Raw genomic sequence first — 23,476 nt, forward strand, 5'->3', positions numbered from 1 at the left:
TCTCCTGAAAATGAGTCTTAAGCGCAGATTTAATAACATTCAGCCTGTCGAATCTAATTGGGATGCGAATTCCAAAGATTTGGTGGCAGGAAGAAAAGGCCTATAGAACGTAACTGGGTAGGAGGAACATCCTTGCACTGTCTTGTGTTGTCTTTTTACCAGGTTGCACACGATGCACTTTATATGGCGAGGACACTTACTAGTCCCTCCCTCTGAGTTTTCTGTTATGTAGCTTTATGTTGTCTATGTAGCACCAGGGATCAGGAGGAACGTGGTTTCATTTCACTGTGTACTGCGTCAGCTATATATGGTTAAAATGATAATAAAAGATTCTTGACTTGACTTGATCATGGAGCTCAGGCTTTGGAGTGTAGACAGTTCAAAGCTGTGACAATGTGGCACCACACCATGTATAAACCCTTGTAGATTTATTGTTAATTTTTTCGCTTGCATTGCAACCGCCGTAAACAGTTGTTCCCACACTTCACTCTCTTTTTGATGCTTTTTTTTTTTTGAAGGCAGCTTGGCTTGGTATGTTACATGGAAACCTGGAGAATGCAAAATTCCAGTGCAGAACAATTTTGAAATAGTGACACTGGTTGGGAGTCCTTAAAGAAAACTTCTCCATGTTTTTCATTGTTAAAAAGAAAATAAATGTTCATCCAGTAATATTGTATTATAACTGCTGTTATAGTAAATAAACTTTCTGAGCAAATAAAGTCAATAATTAAGGTCTGTGATATCATGATTATATGAGCATAATTTGAATGATGCAAGCCAGTTTCAGGAACTGAATAAAATCTAATAAAAGAGGTTACTGAGATATAAACTCTATAAAAAATTGGGAGATATAAAGTCAGAATTGTGAGTTATAAAATCATAATTGCGAGAAAGTCAGAATCGGGACATGTACTCGCAATTGAATTCTGACTTTTTTTCTGGCAATTGCGAGTTTATAACTCATTTATGACACTTTCTGGCCAAGCAGCATGGGAAACCACAAGATGTGATTCTTACAGAATACAGGAGTTCCCTTTTTATTGTAAACAGGGATTTTTTTTAAACAGGGACAATCACATAAACCATCTTAAATTGTTTACTGTTTTACTGTTTACTGCCATAAGCATAATTTGTATATACATCTTTTTTCTCATATATATCTCATATATATTTATATATTCTTTTATTTTATATAGTTTTTATACTTTATTTATCTGCCTTCTTTTTCTTTGTTTTATTTTTCTCCCCATCCTATTCCCTAATGCCGAACCCTCGTAAAAAAGCATTTCATTGCATGTCGTACCCTGTATGTATGTGTATGTGACAAATCAAATCTGATTTTATTTGATTTGTATGCTCTTTTCCCGATGACAAGGTTTGGCCATATGAACTCTTTGGCATGATAATCCATTACGATTTGCTCATTATAATATATATGGAAGCCTATTATGTGCTTTGCCAGAAAGTGTCACTTTATATCTCACAATTCTTACTTTTTTTTTTTTTTTTTTCAATTACGAGTTTACATCTCATAATTCTGTGAAAAAAAAGTGTCACCATAACCTTTTTTCTATTATTCAGTGGCAGAAACAGGATTCATAGATTTGTGCAAATGATGCTTATATAAATCATGATATCACTGACCTTAATAACTGACTTTCATTTCTAGTTCAGAAATCTGACTTTATAACTCACAATTGCGAGTTCATATCTCAATTCTGACTTTTTATCTCTCAATTCATATCTCACATTTCTGAGAAAAAAAAAAGCAATAAGCTTTTTTAATTTTTTTTATTTAGTGGCGGAAAAGGGCTTCCATTCCAAATTACTCGTAAAGAATTATTTTTTTTAATATTGCAGACACTGCCCTCTAGTGGTAAAATACGATGGGTACAGAATTGGGTACGCAATTTTCAACATTATTAATATGCTAGTTGTATATTACGTATACTGTATACTATTTATCTGTGTAGTTTAATATTTTGAATCAAAACGTTGCATCAAATGCATTGGAATTGTTTTTGAGGTTGGGCTGCATCAGTATCGCCAAGATTTTCTTTACTTTGCGATACTGGGCTTGGACCCCCAACCTTCTGATCAGTAACCCAGAGCAATAACTACTAAGGTACCACTTACCCCACTGGATGTCTGAATGGCATGCAATGGGCCCTAGAGTAGGGCCCTTAACTGAAAAGAAAAAAAAAGTTAAATGTAAGTTACTCTGGTAAGGATGTCTTATCTAATTAAAATAAATGCATCCATTTTTCAACCTTTTATTTACACAAATATTTATTTATTTTTGTTTTATGATCAGCTGCTAATGGCTCAGGCTTTAACAGTTTGCCTATAACTACATTTAATGATTTAATTTTAAAATAAGAATGATAATGTTATTGATATTCAATACTATAAATATATCAAAGTCAGTGGTATCAAACTCATGGTGGGTAATTTTTTACACTACACTTCCAATTAAATATACAAGTTAGACAGTATCATGGATAAATCCACTTGCCTGACAAGTGCACTTTTTATGAACAAGCCGAACAACAATAATATTAAAACAATCTGCATCATTTGTGGAGGTATGGACTTTGCATTTGGATTTTTTTTGCTATCTTCTTTCAGCTGCTCCCATTAGGGGTCGCCACAAAAGGATCATCCATCACCATACCCCTCTGTCGTCTACATCTGCCTCTTCCAAACCATCATGTCTTCCTTCACCACATCCATAAACCTCCTCCTTCCTCTTTTCCTCCTTCCTGGTGGCTCCATCCTCAGTATTCTTCTACCGATATACCCCATGTCCCTCCTCTGCACATGTCCAAACCATTTCAATCTCGCATCACTCACCTTGTCTCCAAAACGTCCTACATGCGCTGTCCCTCTAATAAACTCATTTCTAATCCTGTCCATCGTCGTCACTCCCAATGAAAACCTCAACATCTTAAGCTCTGCTACCTCCAGCTCCACCTCCTGTCTTTTACTCAATGCCACAGTCTCTAATCCATACAACATCTCAGGTCTCACCACAGACCTATAAACTTTCCCTTTCACTCTTGCAGATACTCTTCTATCACAAATCACTCCTGCTATCACTCTTCTCCATCCACTCCACCCTGCCTGCACTCTTTTCTTCACTTCTCTAACACACTCTCCATTACTTTGCACTGTTGACCCCAGGTACCTGAACTCCTCCACCTTCACCACCTCTTCTCCCTGCAGTCGCACTCCTCCACTGTCCTCCCTCTCATTCACACACATGTACTCTGTCTTAGTCCTACTGACTTTTATAATTTTATTTTGCTATCTGATAGTGTATTTATGTTTAAATATTGTAGACTCTATACAAGTATTGGCTTTGTCTGTCCCACACTGTGTATAAACCTACATTGTTGATACTTTATTAATCATAATGTTGTAGTGCAGTGTATTGTTTTAAATATGGGGCCTAGAAATATTTAAAGACCCTTGCAAATGTTGTTGACTGAGTTGTAGCTATATTCTGTAAAATCTACATATCAAATGAAACATTTTGCTATGTGAAAGAAAAACAAGGATTATGAATTTTCTTTTCCTGGCTGTTGAACCTACTTGTCTGTTAGGAAAATGTGAATGGGAAAAAAAAAGTAGCCCAAATAAAAAAAAAAATACAACACCACGATTTTTAGTGCTGAAAACATGCTTTATTGAATCAATTATAAGGCTCAAGGAGGTTGCATTTATTAGTAATACTACAATTCTACATAAAATCAAACCAAAATATAGGGCATATAGATCCTTTTTTTAAAGATGTTTCTTTCCACACACACTTTGTGGTCTGCTTGTTTGCCCAGCAACTGTGAAGATGAGTTCTAAAACTAGTACACACACAATGCAACAAAGCAATCCTCCAAGAGAAGGCTCTGCATCTGCAAGGAAGTACAAGATAGACTTTTATTATTGGCCAGGATGATGTTGAAAAGTCTATTCAAGCAGTCCCTTAGCAGAAACAGAGCACACTAAACATTTTGGCTCATGAAGTGCAGGCCGCTTGCACTTTGAGCATGTCTTTAAAATGGTGGTATGACATAATCAGTGAACACAAGACCCAGTCATGCTGCTTACATGAGGGTAAATGCACGCAGCATTCAAGGTCTTATGGTCAAGTTATAAATTCATGTGATTATAGTAAATCACATGTACACATACAGTGTGTAGCATTGTCTCGTAAATTGAGTAAAACTTCAACAGGGAGCCTCTCTACCTGTTGAGGCAATCTTAAAGACTTCAACTTTTTGTTGAGGCGCTAAGTTTAGTTCCAGGTTTAACAGGGTATTCGTTCCATGAGAAACTTTCTCCTGATAAACAATTAGTTCCATTTGTTTTAGTTAATATCGTCTTAAATAACAATTCATACATTTCCCATAACCGGTAAATTCGGCTATATACATTATGTACATGTCACAAAAAATTGACCAAAATCCTAGTCATAATTATCCAAAATGGCACATTTTATAACAACTTTAGACTTTAGTCTAGTTCGGCATAAATTAATGTCACGTTTGATATAAAAATATTTCATATTTACAGGAACGAGTATCCAGGATTTATCAAGTAAATATTTTTTTTTTCTCAGTCAATAAATAAAAAGGCAGATAATACGAGAAGGGGGAAGAACGTATCATTAATAGATTTATGGCGATCGAATACTTATGGTGACAGTTGCCATGTCAGATCCATGCTCATTGGAAAGTTTCAGGGTGTACACCCCGGCATCACTAGATTTTACACTAGTGATTATTAGTGTGGTCATGTCTTCTGTAGTCTCAATGTGGAACCTCCCACTCTCTTCTGCAGTCGGAAGTGTTTTTCCACCACGGGACCACTCGATGTGCGGAGAAGGCTCTCCCGAGAACGCACATGCTATGGTCAGAACTTTTCCAGGTTCAATACTGATGTCTTCTGGGAGGGCTTCGATTTTTGGTGCCAAACCTTTTTTATACAAAAAAAAAGTATAAAATATAAAAGGTTTGAAAATGGCATACACATCAGTAGTTTGTATAAGTATTTGTGTAACCACTGACCAAAGTGTCTCTCATTAGCTCACCTTGACCACTAAGCAGAGTGGCTCTGATTGATTCATCAGCATGCGAGTGACTTGACATCATACTGCTTGAGCTCAAAGCGTACACTGATCCAGAAGTCATGGAGGACATGCTGGACATTGACATTGTTTCAAATTGCATTTCAGCCATGCTGGAACTGCTGAAGGATGTTTCTTGCATTGAGCTCTCCATCTGGATGGATTTTGATGAAAAGCTCTCATGCATACTGCTAAGAGTAGAACTCTCTTTCTTAAACATTTCCAGTCCTGTGTGGGACTTGGATTCTGTAAGAATAGCAACAAATTCTGTTACTGTGTGTATTAGTGCTATAAAGCATGAGTCAATAAAATCTGTTAGGAAAACACTGAATTATTGCATGAAATTAAGCTTACCTTTAACAGCCATGTGGGCAGACATAAAGCTTGTTATTTTTGTGTAAATAGACTGAAACACTTGACCAACGAGGGAGAATGATGTTTTTGAGATTGCTCCACTATCTGCTATTATTTCGCAGGAATATTCACCTTGATCCTTCTCGGACACATCCGATATATAGAGACAGCAAGTGCCACCAGCAGATGTTTCGATCTGATAATGGCTACTCTTACTCAGTCTTCTGCTATCTTTGTACCACACAACCTCTCTTACAGAGCTCTCTGCAACACAGGTCATCTTCACCTTGCCTTCAGAGGCCTCGGCTTTAAGTTGCTGGATGATCTTAAGGGGTGCTTCCTTTGAAGGAGTTGGTGATTTTGCACCTAGTGGGGATTTAACTCTTTTCGGTGGCATTATCGGTTCAGGAGACTTGGCTGTTAGTGGAGATTTTACTCTTTGGGGAGAGCTGGCTGGCTCTGGAGACCTGAGTGGAGGTGGGGATTTCACTCTCGGAGGAGACAATGATGGTTCAGGAGACTTTAGGCCTGTAGGAGATTTAATCCTTAGAGGGGACGTTGTTGCTTCTGAGGGCTTTGCAGGGACAGGTGATTTAACTCTTAGAGCAGCAGTGCCAGGCTCAGGAGACTTGACTCGTAGGGGTGATTTGATACCTTCAGGTGATTTAATTCGTGGTTCAGGGGACTTTACTCCAGTGGGTTCTGGTGTTTTTACCGAAGGCTCTGGAGACTTAATTGATGGCTCTGGAGTCTTAACGGATGGCACTGGTGACTTCACCGATGGCACTTGAGAAGGGACAGGTGGTGTAGGAAGTTTTCCTGAAGGTTCTGCTGATTCCACTGATGTTGGTGATTTCACTGAAAGCTCAGGTGACTTCACTGCTGGCTCAGGAGCTTTAACTGGAGGAGACGGTGCAACAGCCTTCTCTTTGGTTGGTGGTTTGTGGATGGTTAAGGTAAACTTTGCCTCTTGCCTTCCCTGTGAATTTTCTACCACTACTGTGTAGCTGCCTTCATCTGAGTACTCCACAGAAGATATTTCGAATGTAGACTTGTATTGCGTTGTTGTCACATTTACCCGATGGGAAGTGACAATAGTATGTTGTCCATGCAACCATGTGACGCTTGGTGCTGGCTCCCCATCTATATCACAGGTAAATCTTGCAGACTCACCCAATGATACTGTTAGAGAGCGTGGTTTGGTGAGTATTTTTGCTGCCAGTGTAGCTTTGACTTTCTTAGCAGTTATGCTTGCTGTAGCTGAGGACTCAACAGATTTTGCTTTGTATTCAGATGAGGTGTGTCGTTCAGAGGAGGCATATGAAGCAGACGACAGGTATTCAGTAGATGCATATCTGATAGGAGATGATGCAAGTCTTTCAGACTCGAATTTTTGAAGCCCAGTAACTTCATGTGTTTCTGTAAGCTTTGCCTTGGTTTCCTTGATCTCTATGTGTGTCCTTGATGCAGAAGATGCCCTGATCGATGATGTATGGTAATAATCTGTCTTTAGCACTTCAGGTACAAATGCCGTTGGAGCCTCCTCGTCTTTGCGTCTTGAGGAATATGTAGTAAACGCTCCTCCTGATACATCAAGTGTTGCATAGTCGGATGCTTCTCCCTTTACGTTGATACAGACAGCACGGTATGTGCCACTATCCTCTGCATGGCATTCATTAATTTGGAGGGTTAAGACACCACTCATGTCTGTAAAGTGATATTTGCTGCTCTCTTGAATCTGTTGTCCATTATGGAACCACTGAATTTCAGCTTCTGGCCTTGATTGGACATTCAATGTGAATTTAGTGTCCTGGCCACACGGTACACGGTGTGAGCGCATTCTAACTGTGATTCGTGGGGCATGGTCAAGGCTAAACGGTTGTTGTGTTACAACTTGATACTTGCGCTCCGATTTCAGAGCAGCTTTTCTTGACTCATATCTAGACATTATGTCAAATCTGGCAGATCTTTCAAATCGAGAGGAAGATCTTGATGATCGTCTTTCAGGAGATACAGGACTAGGGGAACGTGGTCGTGTTCTCTCAGGAGTGGGTGACCTCCTTTCAACTGCCTCAACTTCATATTCCACTGGCACCCGTGCTGGTCTTATCAGTTCAGAGACAGGACGCATCAATTCAATATATGTTGGAGACAGAGATCTCCTCCTTCTCAAGAAATGGGAAATTGGGGGTGGAGAACCACTTGGTTTTCTTGGTGCGACGGCAAGCTTTGTTTTCTCTGTGTGTTTCACTTCAACTTTGTGCACAATCCTAGGTGAAACACGGCGAAGTGCATGCAGTTCGAAACGAACTGGGCTACCACTTGGAGGAGAGGCAGAGAAGCCAAGTTCAAGCTCTTCCTCAAGCTGTTGCTTTTCTTCATCAATTCTCTTCCTGGTCAGATAGTCTTCCACAGGCTGGAGGAGCTCTTCTTCTGAAAGGTCACCCAGGGAATGCCTCCTCTGTCTGAAGATGTCAGACTCAGGAGAAGGCGAGCGCCTAGCTGGTCTTACCGTTTCCAAATCATCAAGAGAAAGCTTCGGAATACGCCATCGTGGCCTGTACTGATCAGTGATTCTGGGAAGTGGCATGACATAAAACTGTTCCCACCTGGAAAGTCGTATACGTTTTTGTCTCTTCTGCACAACTCTCTCGGTGCGTTCAGAAATTTCGTATTGATCCCGAAGTTTCTTGTACCATTTCATGTCAGATAAAGCCACAAAATGTTTAATATTCATGTCTTCCTCAAGAACAGTTCGATCATGTACACGAGCATCAGGAATTTCATAAGGCATTCTGATCTTCCTGCTTTCTTCTTTGATTCTCTTAATGTCCTTATCTTCTTTGTCAGATATGTCAAACTCACCCTGCACATTCTTTGTACTCACTGCAGGTTTATACAGTTCAGCAGCCTCTTTCAATGCTTCCTGTGCTACAGGATTAAGCATAGTCACTTCTGCTGTTGAGAATTCTTGTGCCATTTTAAGTGTCTTCTTGATTTGGTTTTGTATGTATATCTGCTTATCTGCCTCACTCTTGAATTCCCTCCTAATGTAAGTAAGGCGTTCAACCGTGAGTGTGGCTTGGCAACTTGCTGAACCAGCAGAGTTTGTTGCAGTAACTCTGTAGGTGCCAGAATCTTCAATTAGTGTTTCTCTAATATGGAGAATGTAATAACCGACATCTTCTTGAACAACTTCAACTTGTGGCCTAAATTCAAGAGGCTTGCCATCTTTTTCCCATTTCAGAGTAGGTGCCGGTGTTCCTGAAACTCTCAAATCGAAATGGACACTTTCTCCTTCAACGCAGTCAATGTTTGCTAGAAGGCGTCTGAACATTGGCCTCATTGTGTCCTCAAGAACAGGGTGATGTGCTACCGTTAAGCGTGCATTACAGCTGTCTTCACCAAACTTGTTAATCGCCGCAACAGTATACTCGCCATCATCATCAGGCTCAACATTGTGAATCATTAGCTGATAAAGACCCTTGTCAGATGTAAATGTATATTTTGTTGGATCCGGTTTGATTCTGTGTCCTGATTTCAACCAAGTAACCTTTGGCTCTGGATGAACAGTTATTGTAACACCAAAGCGTACATCCTCTCCAACATATGCTGTACAGTTGTACAGTGGCAGAGTAAACTCGGGTGGCCTTTGCAGAATTTTGGTTCTGTCAATTCTACGCTTGAGTTTCTTGAGTGAACGTCCCAGGAAGTATTCCCGATAGGATCTTATACTCTCGACAAATAGCTCTGCGTAGGAATTCTCTTCTCTCTCTTCACTGACAACTTTGCATCTGTAGAGTCCATCATCGCTTTCTTCAACATCTTTAACATATATGCTTGCAACACCATTGGCATAGTTGATTTCATACTTATGACTTGCTGTCAGTTTACGAGAGCCAAAGTACCATGTCACCTCTGTGGTCTTGTCATAGTTTTGAATGTAGCACATGAAACGAACATGACCGCCTTCTACAGCAGAGCCATGCATGACAGGACCTGCTCTCACGCCTTGTTCTGGGTGTCCAATTTTCACTCTTCCAATTGAAACATTTCTTTGGTTTCTGTAACCACCGCCATAGGCAACACGAGCTGCTGAAATAACAGTGCTCCACTCCTTCTTGGTTATTGACTGGTAATAGCGTCGGTGTCTTAATGTCTTTATGACTTTAGAACTGATATTTTCGATTTTCATCTTCAGCCAAGGATGTTCCAGAGCCTCAGATGCAGTCATACGATGTTTGCCTTCTTTAATCAGCAGCCTGTCAATGAAGTCCATGCCTTCAAGACTGGTGTATTTGAAGGCTTCACTGTCAAAAATGTACTCAGCGTTAGAAATGTGTTCAATCATTTTCTGAGTCGATTCAGCAGCAAAAGGATTGAGGCCACTAAGCAGCACATAAGCGAGAACTCCAACGGACCACATGTCGGTAGCAGTGGAAACAAAATCACTATTGTGGACCTCGGGTGCATAATACTCAGGTGCTGTGAATTGAATTCTGATATTTTCTCCAGGTGTCAACAGCCTGGCTTGGCCCATTTCAATGATCTTGATTGTACTGCTCTTTCTTGAAGTGTAGACAATGTTTTCAGGTCTAATGTCAAAATGACCGTAGTTGAGGCTGTGCAGGAACTTCAGAGCCTGGCAAACTTGTCTCAGGTACAGAACGATTTCTCGCTCAGTGAGGTCAAAACTTGTTCCAAGACGTTCAAAGATATCCATTCCTGATATGAATTCATAGATCAGAACATATTCCTCCAAGCTGTCAAAGGACTCATGAAGATACAATAAGTTTTTGTGCCTTGCAATATTAAGAGTTTCAATCTCTCTTGCAACAAGCTCTCTATCAGCCCCTTTTACCTTGATAAGTTTAGCCATGAAAGTCTTCTTGGAGCTAATTTCGGTACAACGATGAACAACACCAAAGTGTCCGCATCGTGCTAGTTCCTCAGAGATTTTGTATAGAGATGGCAAATTCTTAACTTTAGAATGAGGTGCCTCTTCTTTCATAACTTCTCTTTCTTCATCCACTTCTTCGTCATAGTTTCTAATGGCTAACTTGTCTTCTCTGGCTGTTACAGGTTCAGTTGGCACAGATGGCTCACTCAGACCAAATCTGTTTTCAGCAATAACACGGAACTGATATTTGGTCTTACCAAACAGGCTCATGACTGTATATTGTGGTTCAGATGTCTGGGCAACACGAAGCCACCTATCACCTGATACTGGGCACTTCTCTATTATGTAGCTGATGATTTCACTTCCACCATCATTTGGAGGTATCCATGTGAGTGTGATGGTATCTCTTCCAATATCACTTACTTTAACATCCTTAGGTGGATCAGGCACATCAGCAACATCAAGTTCAACTGTTTGTTTATCAACACCAAATCTGTTCTTGGCACAAATGATGTAGTAACCAGCATCTTTCTTTTGCACTCCCTTTTGGAACACGAGGGATGTGAAGGATCTTGTTACAATCACTTGATGGTATACTGTGTTATTCAATATTTCTTGTCCCTTTTGCCATGTGATTGCAGGTTCAGGTTTACCACTGATTGGAATCTTGATAGTGACCACCTCACCACGAATAGCATGAACAGCTCCCATGCCTTGTAGATGTAATGGCAGGTGAACCTTGGCAGGAACTAGAAAAGAGAAATAATACATTAATATACTTTAACTACTTGATAGTATTTATTTATATTTAGACGAAGGCCATGACTAATTTTTTTATTGTAAAGACATGAAAACAGACTAATCATACCTTCAACATCAAGTGTTACGGTTGTAGAGATTGATCCTTCTTGATTGGTGGCTCTAATTTGGTAAACAGCTACATCACACTCATCTGAATTACTGATAGCAAGTTGGTGGTAGCCTCCCTTGAATTCTTGGACCTTGATTTTCTCTCCATCGGGCAAAATTTCTTTGCCATTCTTGTACCATTTCACAATTGGCTTAGGATGTCCAATGACCTTAGTAACAAAGGTTGCATTGGCTTTATATTTGACACACATATCTCTGAGTTCCTCTTTAAAGAAGGGAGCACGAGGAGTCAAGTCTGACTTTGGAACGACAGGTTGTGAAATCTCACTCCAATCACTCTCTCCGCCAATGTTCTCACATTTGACACGGAATTCGTACTCAAAACCTTCAATAAGACCTTTAACTGTAAAGGATGTCTCGCATATTTCTTCAGTTGTCACAGCAATCCATTTGTTCTGTTTCTTTTCTCTCTTCTCCAGGTAGTAAGTCTTAATTTTGGCACCTCCATCACTGGATGGTGGTTTCCATGAAACAACACAGGAATCCTCTGTGAATGAGGTTACAACTGGCTGTTGTGGGATTCCAGGTTTTTCTGCAAAACAAAGTTGTGGGTATTTAGATTTGTGTAAAGTTCTTACATACAGCTACAATGGCAGTTGTTTTTCGTCGGTTCCACTTACCATATGGACTCTTGATGATGAGAACAGCAGGAATCTCTAATGACTCACTAATACCATACTGATTTTGGGCAGAAACACGGAAGTAGTATCCAGCACTCTCGATTAGATTTGGAACGCGGCATGTGGTTCCTGAGACAGATGATGACACTAGGTTCCATTGCGCTCCCTCTTTTGCTTCACGCTTCTCTACAATATAGTTTGTGATCAGTGAACCACCATCATCCTTAGGTACTTTCCAACTTATGATTACAGAGTTTCTCATGAGCGCATCAACAATAATTGGCCCTTCAGGAATCATGGGTTTATCTGGAATAAGAGTAAATTGTATTAAACAAACATATACCTCAGAGGTCTAATATCAGTATTGTTCAATAAAAATATACCCATTAGCACAAATTGATTTTTAACTAACCTCGGATTTCAACACGTAACACTGTATCGATTGATCCAAATTTGTTGCTCAATTGCACCTTGTATTTGCCAGCATTTGTTTTGCGCTGAACATTTCTGACAACCAAGTGAGTATAACTCTCTGTGTTTTCGATAATAACATTCTCCGATGGATTTAGAGGTTTCTTGCCATAAAACCACATGATTTGTGGAATTGGACGTCCAATATAGACAACATGGAGACGTAGACTTGTTCCACAGCCTGCGTAATACTTATCCTTTAATGGGAATCCAGGATGTAATTGTGGTGCAGCCTGCAAAAATAGCTTGCCACTGGTTTCGATTTCACCAGCCTCATTGATGGCTCGGCATGTGTACAGGCCTTCATCTTCTTGTTCATCAGTTACAACTGTTAGAGAATGATTTCTGCCATCAGAGCTCATTTTGTATTTACGACTCTGAATCAGTTCTTTTCCATATCTATTCCATTTGATTTCTGGAAGCGGTCTTCCAATAATCTGGCAATTCAGTGTTCCAGATTCTCCCAGTTTAGTGGTAGTATCTTTCATCTCTTCCTTTAGACTTGGTGCTTCTCCAACTGTTAAAAAAACAAACAAAATAACAAATGAAATAAAAATTAATAACCACTTTATATGCATTACAAATCAACAGTAAAACAATGTGCTTGGTTGATCTTTTTAACTTACCACTCAGTTTGGTTTTGATACCCATGGCAGTTCTACGGGGTCTGCTCAATCCAGTTTCATTTTGAGCAAACACTCTGAACTCGTATTCTGTTGCCTCCATGAGACCTCCCATAGTAAACTGCCTGTCTTTAGAACGCTCCTTGTTGCATTTCTTCCATGCACTTTCACCTGCTTGTCTAAATTCAATCCAGTATCCAAGAATTTCTTTGCCACCATCAAATTCTGGACGTAGCCAGTGAATAGTGATGCAGTCTTTGGTAACTGAGATGATGTCAATATCACCAGGTTGGCTTGGTTTATCTATTAAAGTAAAAAAGATTAAGTGATTAGAACACCAACACAAGTTTAGTGAATAATTTTTTTTTACAAAGTTTTGCTGCGGGTTACTCACCAAATGGATCCTTGCACAAAACTGCTTCAGAAACAGGTCCAGGTTCACTTTGACCAACGTCATTCTGAGCAATCACACGGAACTGATACTCTGCATCCGGGATAAGGCCGGTGAGAGTATACATTGTGGTTGTGATATGAGTTTTGTTGTGACGCACCCATTTCTCAGTTGACGTCTCTCTTCTTTCAATATAGTATCCAGTGACACGAGAGCCACCATCATCCTTTGGTCTTGACCAAGACAGACCAACAGTGGTTTTTGTGACATCCATAATTTCTGGAGGGAAGGTAGGAGGCTCAGGTGGACCTTTTTAAAAAAAACAGATATGCAATATGAATAATCTAGTTTAATAACATATATAATGATGAATAATAAGAAAGATTGGGCTATTGTGAAAAATGTGAAAAAACACTTACAGAGAGGTGTTTTTGGTATAACTGACTCATCTGATTTCAGAGATCTACTAATTCCAAACTGGTTTTCTGCTGAAACTCTGAAGTGGTATTCAACATTTTCTTTAAGTCCTTTGACCACAAGTGAAGTGTCAACTACTCGAGAGTCCACAGTGTACCATGCTGCCTTTGGTACCTCACGTCTCTCCACAACGTAACCAAGAATATCAGAGCCACCATCCTCTGAGGGCGGTCTCCAGCTCACTCTTACAGAACGAGCTTGGATATCATCAAATTCCAGTGGGCCTTCAGGTGGATCCGGGGGTCCAATAACTTTAACCTTGATGTACACTGCTTTCTTTCCACATTTGTTCTCCAACACAAGATCATAGGTTCCAGTGTCATCCCTGTGTGACTCTTTTATCACCAGCTCTGTGCGTTCTTCAGTAGTGGCAATCATAGCTCTATGAGAGATGTCACGGCCTTCCTTTGTCCACTTACAGGTGGGATATGGTTTTCCTTTAATTGGCACTGAGAGCCTGACAGCTCCACCTTGTCTGACAATATAACCCTCCTGGTACTTCGGATCCAGCTCATAACCAGGATATTCTAAAATATGAATGCAGGTTGTTTTAGCGTTGAAAGGATTAGCAAACACATATAGTAGAAACAGAGATTGTTTACAATCTTTTTTTGTTCTTACCAAGCATTTCTGTGACTTTAACTACTCCTGGAATCTCAGCTGGTTCTCCAGGTCCACCAGCATTGCATGCCATCACACGGAACCTATACTCGGCACCTTGGGGCATATGTGTCAGGGTATATTCACAAATCTTTGTTGGAGTTGTGTTGCATTTGGTCCATTCAATCTGGTCAACCTTCTGCATCTCTACTAGGTAACCAGTGATAATGGCACCTCCCTCTTCCTCTGGGGGAGACCATGCCAGTGACACAGAGGTCCTGGTTGTATCTGTGACCCTCGGGTTCAAAGGTATGCCTGGAGGTACTGTATGAGAAGAAATAGTAAATGTATATAAATACATTAAACATGTACATAATACATTATATACTTATAAAATGTATTTATTATTAATAGTTTTTTAAGAAATATGGTCAAACAGAAATGCATGCTGCATTGATTGCACATTCATAAAATGTAAGCTGTTAACGCATATATATATATATATATATATATATATATATATATATATATATATATATATATATATATATATATATATATAAATAACATTTTTTATAAATTTATTTATTTTTCCTTCAAATAAACTAATACTATATATATATGAATGTTTCTTTGCACATACCGATAGGATCCATTGCAATCACTGGTTTTGAGACCAGACTTGGTTTGCCATTGCCTCTGGAGTTCAAAGCTGTCACTCTGTACTCATATTCAAGACCTTCAATTAGACCGGTTGATCTGTATCTGGTCATCGTCACTGGATTCTTATTGATGCGCACCCATCTGTCAGATCTAGTTTCTTTACGCTCAATGATGTAGCCGGCCACTGAGGAACCACCATCATCTTCTGGTGGTTTCCAAGTGATTGTCATACCGTCATGGGACACATCAAATATTTCAGGTATGCTTGGCGCACCAGGAACAGCTGTTAAAAGGAAACATTATTATTAATCTGTTTAGGTATGTGTGTATGTGTGTGAGGGTGTATTTTGGGATGTTAACTTACTCTTGGCACTCTTGCATTCAACAACTTCAGACTGAAGGAATGATCCGATGCCAAAACGGTTTGTTGCAGCCACACGGAACACATATTCTGTTCCCTCAGAAAGTCTAGTGAATTTGAATGTGGGTCTTGTGACAGATTCAGAAATTGGCAGCCAACCAGGGCGATGAGCATCTCGTTGTTCAACAACATAGCCACTGATATTGGCACCTCCATCCTTCACTGGTGGCTCCCAGCTGCATGTTACAGATGTGGCATCAATCGCATCAATTCGCATTGGTCCAACTGGAATGCCGGGTTTATCTGCAAATAAGGTGCATTGAGTTTCTGTGAGTTATGCTGGAAAAGCTGTAAATCCTTAACAAAAGGCACAATTTAGGATGAGGCAAAAATATCTTTCTTACCAAGAATGATGACTTTGATGATTTCTGTAGCGACTCCTGTGATATTCTTTACTTCAAGAGTATAGTCCCCGGTATCATTAAGGGTAGTTTCACGAACCATAAGATGTGTATACTGTGCAGTTGTCTCAATTTTAATACGGTCCAGTGTGTCTTTCATTTTACTGCCACCAAAGAACCATGAGCACGTTGGTGCAGGTCTTCCAGTGATGGGAATGTTGAGCACAATTGGCTTGCCAGCGTGCACATTTACAATCTTTTGAGGTATGCTAGTCAGATCAATCCTTGGCATAACTGGAAAATAAATTCAGTCATAATTATATCATTATATCATGTATAATGTTTCATTGTTAATGTTTTGCTTAGCTCTATTTAAATACAAGTGAATAGTCACATACCTCTTTGTTCTTGAATAGTAACAGGTGACACCAAGTCTCTGGGTTCACTGACTCCTCTGTTGTTTTCAGCCTTAATTCTGAATAAGTATTGCTCATTCTCATTCAGAGAATCTATGGTGTGCTGAAACACTGATGATCTCACGCTAGCAACGTTCATCCATCGGTCAGTTCCTTTCTTACAAGCTTCGATAACGTAACCAGTAAGTCTGCTGCCACCATCGTAAAGTGGTTTCTCCCATCCAAGAATGACTGTAGATTTTGTAACGTCGATGACTTGCAAATCTTGAGGAATCGATGGCACTTCGCATACAAGCACAGACTCGGTTGTTTCACAAGGTTCTCCAATACCATATATGTTTTCTGGAAGTACTCTGAAGAAGTATCGTGTTCCTTCTTCCAAATCAGTGATTCTGTACAATGTCTTCTTGCATTCTATTGTCACTGTTTTGTAAGATTTCATTGATGCTTCACGTTTTTCAATAATGTAGTTGCTGATAGGAGCCCCTCCGTCGATAGTAGGGACATCCCATGTAATGACAACCGATTCTTTGGTGTAATCCTTGACCTTGACTGTAGCACAAGGACCAGGGGAATCTGGAATTGAAAGAACATTTTGTAAATATAAATAACTCAACAAAAACAAACAAACAAAAAAAACTTATTTATTTCTTTTCTCTTACCATATATCTTGACAAGAATAGTAATTATCTTCTTGCCAGATGGATTTTCAGCCTCAATTGTGTATTTTCCAGCATCATAACGGTGCACCTTCTCAACTATTAAAGTTGTAGTATTCTCTGTTGTGTCAATGTAGCCCCGTGAGTGAAGGTCTATTCCAGTCTTCCTCCATGTAACAACTGGCAGTGGTCTTCCAAGTATTGTTGCATTCAGACGTAAAGTGCTGCCAGCTCTCAGGCAAACAGTTTTCCTCAGGTCTTCGGGTAATTCAATATCAGGAATTTCTGAGAAGTTTTGAATATTAAGTAAAGATTAGTTCCTGCAAAATAGGCTTATTGTAAAGAATAAATAACTGAATATTGTTTGTGGGTATTTATCAGAGTTTATTACTTAATTATGTGAGTTAAATCCAAGCAAGGAAGGATTATGCATATTCTAAAGACCTGCTTAATTTAATTGTCTAAATAAATTGTCCACATAATTTACAATGTTTTTTTAGTAATCGGTAGACCACCCACTAAAATCTTAAAAAAAGAAATCTTTCGAAAATAATTTCTTAGTAAGGTAGTTTCACCAAAATATATTTGTGAGCAAAACCCAATGTCAAGACACTAAATCAAGACTATTTTTTTTACATAAACAAATAAATAAATAAATATATAAATAAATAAAACACTTTTTTTTGGTAATTAGTTGTGCAAATTGTGTGTAATAAAAGGGTAAAGAATAATCTGACAATGCATAGCATTCCGTTGCTACATTTTAGCTAATTTGAACTTAACGTAATTATTCATTAAACAACCCTGAGGCTAATCCAATTACTTTAAAGGGACATTACAAATAAATATTTAAAATGATTATAAAAGTAATACTTTGTGTAAATATATAAATTGTATAATACTTTTGTGCATTCAAATATCACTGACATTGATTTTTACATTTATTATTAATGTGATTATAATTCAGGTATATAACTGTTATACACTGATCGACAGACTTGATACTACTTCTTGTTTAATCCGACATTACACAAGAAAACTCTGATGCCAAAATTGCATTTAAATGGAGACACTGTTACTCAAACTCCACCCCAGGTTCATAACTCGCCCATGTCTTCTAATATAAAGAATACACAACTTATAAACACAGTCTTTATAGCTTCCCAATAAAAAGATGAATTATGAAAGGCCTGAACAAACTTACCAACTCTTTCTATGGGTGCAGTCTCCACACTGCCTTCACTGAACTCTCCAGTGCCCATTGCATTCACTGCAGCAACTCTGAACCTGTACTTTTTGTTGCTTGTTAAACCAACTGCAGTATATTCATTACTAGTCAGGATCTTCTGGGTGGCTCTATACCACTGTTCATTTCCCTCTTCTAGAATCTCAACAACATAGCCTGTGACATTGGAACCACCATCATACATAGGTCTGGTCCATGTCATAGTGATGGTATGTTTGGTAGTATCTACTATACGAGGAGTTGATGGAGTAGCTGGGGTATCTGTAGCATATAAAACACAGTTATGCCACCATTAAAATACAGTTTAATAATGGAATATACATGGAATCATGATGTGGTTAGGCGAACAAAAATTACTTACACGTTGGATCTCTGCAAAGAGCATATTCAGAGGCTTCACTTGGTAAGCCTGTGCCAGCAGAATTGACAGCTGTAACGCGGAATTGGTATTCACTTCCCTCTAATAGACCTGTTATTTTCAGTCTTGTGTCATAGATAGCGTATGTCTTGTTTACTCTGGTCCATCTCAAACTGCTCGCTTCACGTTTATCCACAATGTAATTGTTTATTTCACTACCGCCATCATTCTCTGGCTTCAGCCACTCAATAATGACATGTTGCTTGCCGACAGCTGTAATTTCTGGTGCTCCAGGAGCTGTTGGAACAGCTGTAATACACAAATACGATTTTAATAATGTTTGCTTTTCTGAAACTCAGCAAATCTGTGTAATTTTTCAAAGGACTTACTATATGCATTTCTTGCAATAATTGGTTCAGACTCCAGTGGTACACCAGCTCCGTATTTGTTAACAGCTCTCACACGGAATACGTATTCATTGTTCTTGATTAGTTTTGTACTGACACAAGAAAGGGTCTTGCATTCAGTTTCCATGACAACCCAGTTGAGTCTACTGGTCTCACGTCTGTCAACGATGTAGTGTGAGACAGAAGCTCCCCCATCCTCGGAAGGCATCTTCCAAGAAACTGTGCATTTTTCTTCTGTGACCCTGCTGATCATGATTTTATCATCTGGAGGACCAGGGGTATCTGGTATGGAAAAAAATAGTATGTTTCACAATATCAGCCAGATATGTAATATTTTGATTTAACTAAGATAGAATTCAATGATGTTTGATGACTTACCAAGAACCTTAACAATGACAGCTGCAGTTTTGGTTCCACTGGCATTCTTAACACTCAATATATACTTTCCAGTATCATTCCTGTTACATGATTTGATTATTGCCATAGCTCTTGTGCTGGTGTATGTCAGTGAGTATTTATCACCCAGCTCCAACTCCTTATCACCCTTGCACCAGCATACTTTGGGTTCAGGTTTACCACCTATTGCAGCATCAAGAACCAGGTCTGATCCAGCCCTAATAGTTACTGTCTCACCGACAAGTTTGCTGTCTAACTCAGCCTTTGGTGGTGCTGAAATAAATTAATAATGAATGTTAGATTAATCTTAATTTGACATATACAGCCAAATATTAATCAGGAACTTATCTTACTGTATTCATCTTTGCATGTGATAGGACCAGTTGATTCTGATGGCATACTGTGGACTCCTGCACAATTCTTAGCAATGACACGGAATTCATAAACTGCTCCCTCTTCAAGAGATGTTACAGTGAAGGAATTGTCTGTGATGGTAGTATAGTTGCACTTCAGCCAACGAGTTTCATCATCGTCAGTGGACGACTTGCGTTCAACTACATAACCCACAAGTTTGCTGCCACCATCATTAAATGGTACAGACCATTTAATAGACACTGAAGATCTTGTAATGTCATATACTTCTGGTTTGCCAGGTGGATCTAAAAGGAAAAAATGATCACTCAGTAATTTCTATGTCACTAACAAACAGCATTTATAAACTATTTTAAATAGTAATAATAATAAAAAATTCATCTTACCAACTGGATTCAAAGCTAGCACTGGTCTTGAAGCTTCACTAGCTTTGCTTAGACCAGCAATATTCATGGCATATACACGGAACTGATATTCAAGGCCTTCAATCAGATTAGAGACCTTATAATGACACTCAATGCATGGGATTTTATTTTCCCGTGTCCATAAAATAGTGTTGCGCTCCTTTTTCTCAATCCAATATCCAGTCACCTTGCTTCCGCCATCATGATATGAGACATCCCATTTGATGGAAATGGCATTAGCAGACACTAACACCACATCTGGACGTGTAGGTGGGCTTGGTGGTACTGGAAGATGGAACAATATAGGTATAGTTTGCAGAATACATAATAAACATCAACAGAAGCAATCATCAAAAGTTAATTGTACTTACTGAATGGATGTTCTGCCACAATAGCTTGAGACTCAATTGGTTTGCTAACACCAAACTTGTTCTCTGCACTGACACGGAAGGTGTACTCCATGTATTTTGTCAAATGGGTGACTTTAATGGTTGGTCGTTTCACGCTTGAGTTCACAACCTGCCATGAAGTTTGACCAGATTCCCGTTTCTCAACTATATAGTTAGTTATATCTGATCCACCATCATCTGTAGGCTCAGCCCATGTCAACACACATGATTCTGATGTGATTCCTGTGATTTCTACTGGACCAGATGGTGGGCTTGGTCTACCAAAGACAATTACAGTAATACTGAATGTCTTTGACCCAGCTGCATTCTCCAGAGTAAGGTAGTATTTTCCACTGTCCCCTCTCTTAGCATCTTTAACCAGTAGGGTGGTTTTCACATTTGAAGTCTTGATAGAGACTCTTTCGGTTTCTTTAAGTTTCATCTCCTCAAGTTTCCAGGACACTTTTGGAGCGGGTCTGCCACTAATGGGAATATCAATGGTAAAGGAATTGCCAGTCTTACAGGTAATTAGCTGTTTGCTGATGCCACTGATGTCTGCAGTTGGCTCGATACGAGGTTCTTTGATGATAACAGAGGTAAGTGCATCTCTTGGATAACTGACTCCAGTATCATTTTGTGCTTTGACACGGAATTCATACTCTGTGTTCTCAATCAAGCCCTCCAAGACCATCTTCAAAGATTTTGTTTGACCACCAACAACCCAGCGATCTGAGCCTTTCTTTCTGGTCTCAACAATGTATCCTGTGATGCGGCTTCCACCATCATGCTCAGGTTTCATCCATGCCAAGGTGGCTGTTGAAGATGTAGTGTCAATAATGTCCAACCTCTTGGGCGGTGCAGGTTCCTCTGTGGCAATAATAGGTTCGGACATTTCATAAGGTTCGCCGATACCATACTGATTTTCTGCTGTGACCCTGAAGCAGTATGCTACACCAGCTTCAAGACTGGTCACTCTGAGAATTTGTCGTGTACACTTGGGACTGACCTCTTGCCAGCTCAGGCGACTTGCCTCGCGTTTTTCAATAATATAATGATGAACACGAGCGCCACCATCGTTCAATGGCGCATCCCACATTAGAGTCAAAGCTCCTCTTGTCACATCCTTGAATGATATAGGACCTGGTGGCCCAGGTGTGTCTAACACTTTTACTGTTAATGTAATGGCTTTGCGACCACTATTGTTTTCAAGGGAAAGTGTGTATTTTCCAGCATCATATCTGGTACAGTTTTCAATTGTTAATGTGCTGAAAGTGTCAGTAGTATGAATGTCCACCATAACACCAAGCTCTTCATCTGCTTTTGTCCATGTAGCCAGGGGTGTAGGTTTTCCACAAAAAGGCACATGAAGAGAAACTGTTCCTCCACATTTCACAATGTGCGTCTGTTTGAAATCCGCTTCAATCTCAATTTCTGGTGATGTCAGTCTGTCAACTGTCTGCACTGCATTTGGAATTTCAGAAGCTTCTCCCTTTCCAGCACCATTAACAGCACATACACGGAATTTATACTCTTCACCTGGTTCTAAATCTGTAACTGTGTATGAGGTATGTATACAAGTCTGGTTGTTGACTCTGTGCCATTCTTCAAGGCTTGCTTTGCACATATCAATGATGTAACCAATGATCTCTAGACCACCATCAAAGATTGGTTTGGTCCATTCCAGGGTCACAGAGGTCTTTGTTGAGTCAATGACTTTTACCACTGTTGGTGCACTAGGTGCACTTGTAGGTTCTCTGCACTTAAAGAGTCTTGAGACTCCACTTGGTGGACCTACACCAGCCCCATTTTCAGCCATAACACGGAATTCATACTCATTTCCTTCCGTCAAGTTTGTAACTCTGTGTCTGAGCTCTGTGATTGGTCTCTTTGCTGAAACTTTCACCCATTGCAAACTCTTCTTTTCTCTTCTTTCAAGGATATAATGTTTTATTTCATTGCCACCATCAAGTCTTGGTCTTGTCCAGCAGAGTGTTAGACTGTTTCCTGTCACATGAGTGCAGTCGGGTGTTCCTGGAGCATCAGGTACAGCTGTAAAATAATAAAAACAACAATTGAGTTTATAATTCTGCTGAAATATTTTTGGACATTGTTAAAACAAAGGATAGAGGTGACTTACTGTACTGCATTTTGGCAACAAATGGATCTGATTCGAGTGGTTTGCCAACACCGAAAATGTTGACAGCAGAAACACGGAACTGATACTCATTGCCTTTGATCAACTTGGTGGCATTGAAAGAACAGGCTTCGCACTTAGATGCAACAAGTGCCCAAGAAATACGAGAAGTCTCGCGCTTCTCAATCACATAGTGAGTGATGGCTGCACAGCCATCATTGTCTGGTGGACTCCACCAAAGTGTTGCCTTCTCAGCTGAGATATTTGTGAAGCGAAGTGGGCCCTCAGGTGGTCCAGGAGTATCTGAATCAAACACAGATTGTTATAATTCTAATTATTTACATTTAAATCTACTTACATTATATATATATATATATATATATATATATATATATATATATATATATATATATATATATATATTATTTTTTACAAACCTTGTACTCTGACGAGAACATCCTCCTTTGTTGTTCCAGAGCTGTTTTTGGCTTCAACAGTATAGATTCCACGGTCACTACGATTAGCATCTCTAATGAACAGTGAGCTTGATCCAATTATGGTTGTGATGTCAACAAGCATTTTGTCAAGCTGTTTTCCATCCTTATACCATGTGACCTGAGGCACAGGCCGGCCACCAATAGCGCAACTGAGTTTGATGTTTTCTCCAGCTTTGATTGTTAGAGTCTTTTCAGCAGCAAACTGAATCTCAGGAATCACTGAAAAATAATGCCAGATATTACAATGTTATTTTAAGTCTATTGCAAAACACATTGATATTA

At 39.4% G+C, this 23,476-nt stretch overlaps 1 protein-coding gene across 1 annotated transcript in view; it reads right to left on the reverse strand.

Moving 5' to 3' along the window:
* Positions 1-3,664: 3,664 nt before the first annotated feature.
* The window catches only part of ttn.2 (titin, tandem duplicate 2), a 178,045-nt gene continuing 158,233 nt past the window's right edge, over positions 3,665-23,476 (reverse strand). Inside the window, 24 exon segments of the mRNA XM_046845789.1 lie at positions 3,665-4,974; positions 5,090-5,371; positions 5,480-11,128; positions 11,248-11,841; positions 11,930-12,235; positions 12,342-12,917; positions 13,027-13,326; positions 13,418-13,723; positions 13,834-14,418; positions 14,513-14,815; positions 15,135-15,437; positions 15,519-15,818; positions 15,920-16,210; positions 16,315-16,908; positions 16,995-17,276; positions 18,196-18,498; positions 18,599-18,904; positions 18,985-19,284; positions 19,381-19,671; positions 19,752-20,057; positions 20,157-20,459; positions 20,546-22,612; positions 22,701-23,000; positions 23,135-23,413. Coding sequence (XP_046701745.1) covers positions 4,676-4,974; positions 5,090-5,371; positions 5,480-11,128; positions 11,248-11,841; positions 11,930-12,235; positions 12,342-12,917; positions 13,027-13,326; positions 13,418-13,723; positions 13,834-14,418; positions 14,513-14,815; positions 15,135-15,437; positions 15,519-15,818; positions 15,920-16,210; positions 16,315-16,908; positions 16,995-17,276; positions 18,196-18,498; positions 18,599-18,904; positions 18,985-19,284; positions 19,381-19,671; positions 19,752-20,057; positions 20,157-20,459; positions 20,546-22,612; positions 22,701-23,000; positions 23,135-23,413 — 15,425 coding nt within the window. The 3' untranslated portion in view covers positions 3,665-4,675.

This window comes from Silurus meridionalis, chromosome 3 (assembly GCF_014805685.1).
Source record: "Silurus meridionalis isolate SWU-2019-XX chromosome 3, ASM1480568v1, whole genome shotgun sequence".
Lineage (NCBI taxonomy): Eukaryota > Metazoa > Chordata > Actinopteri > Siluriformes > Siluridae > Silurus > Silurus meridionalis.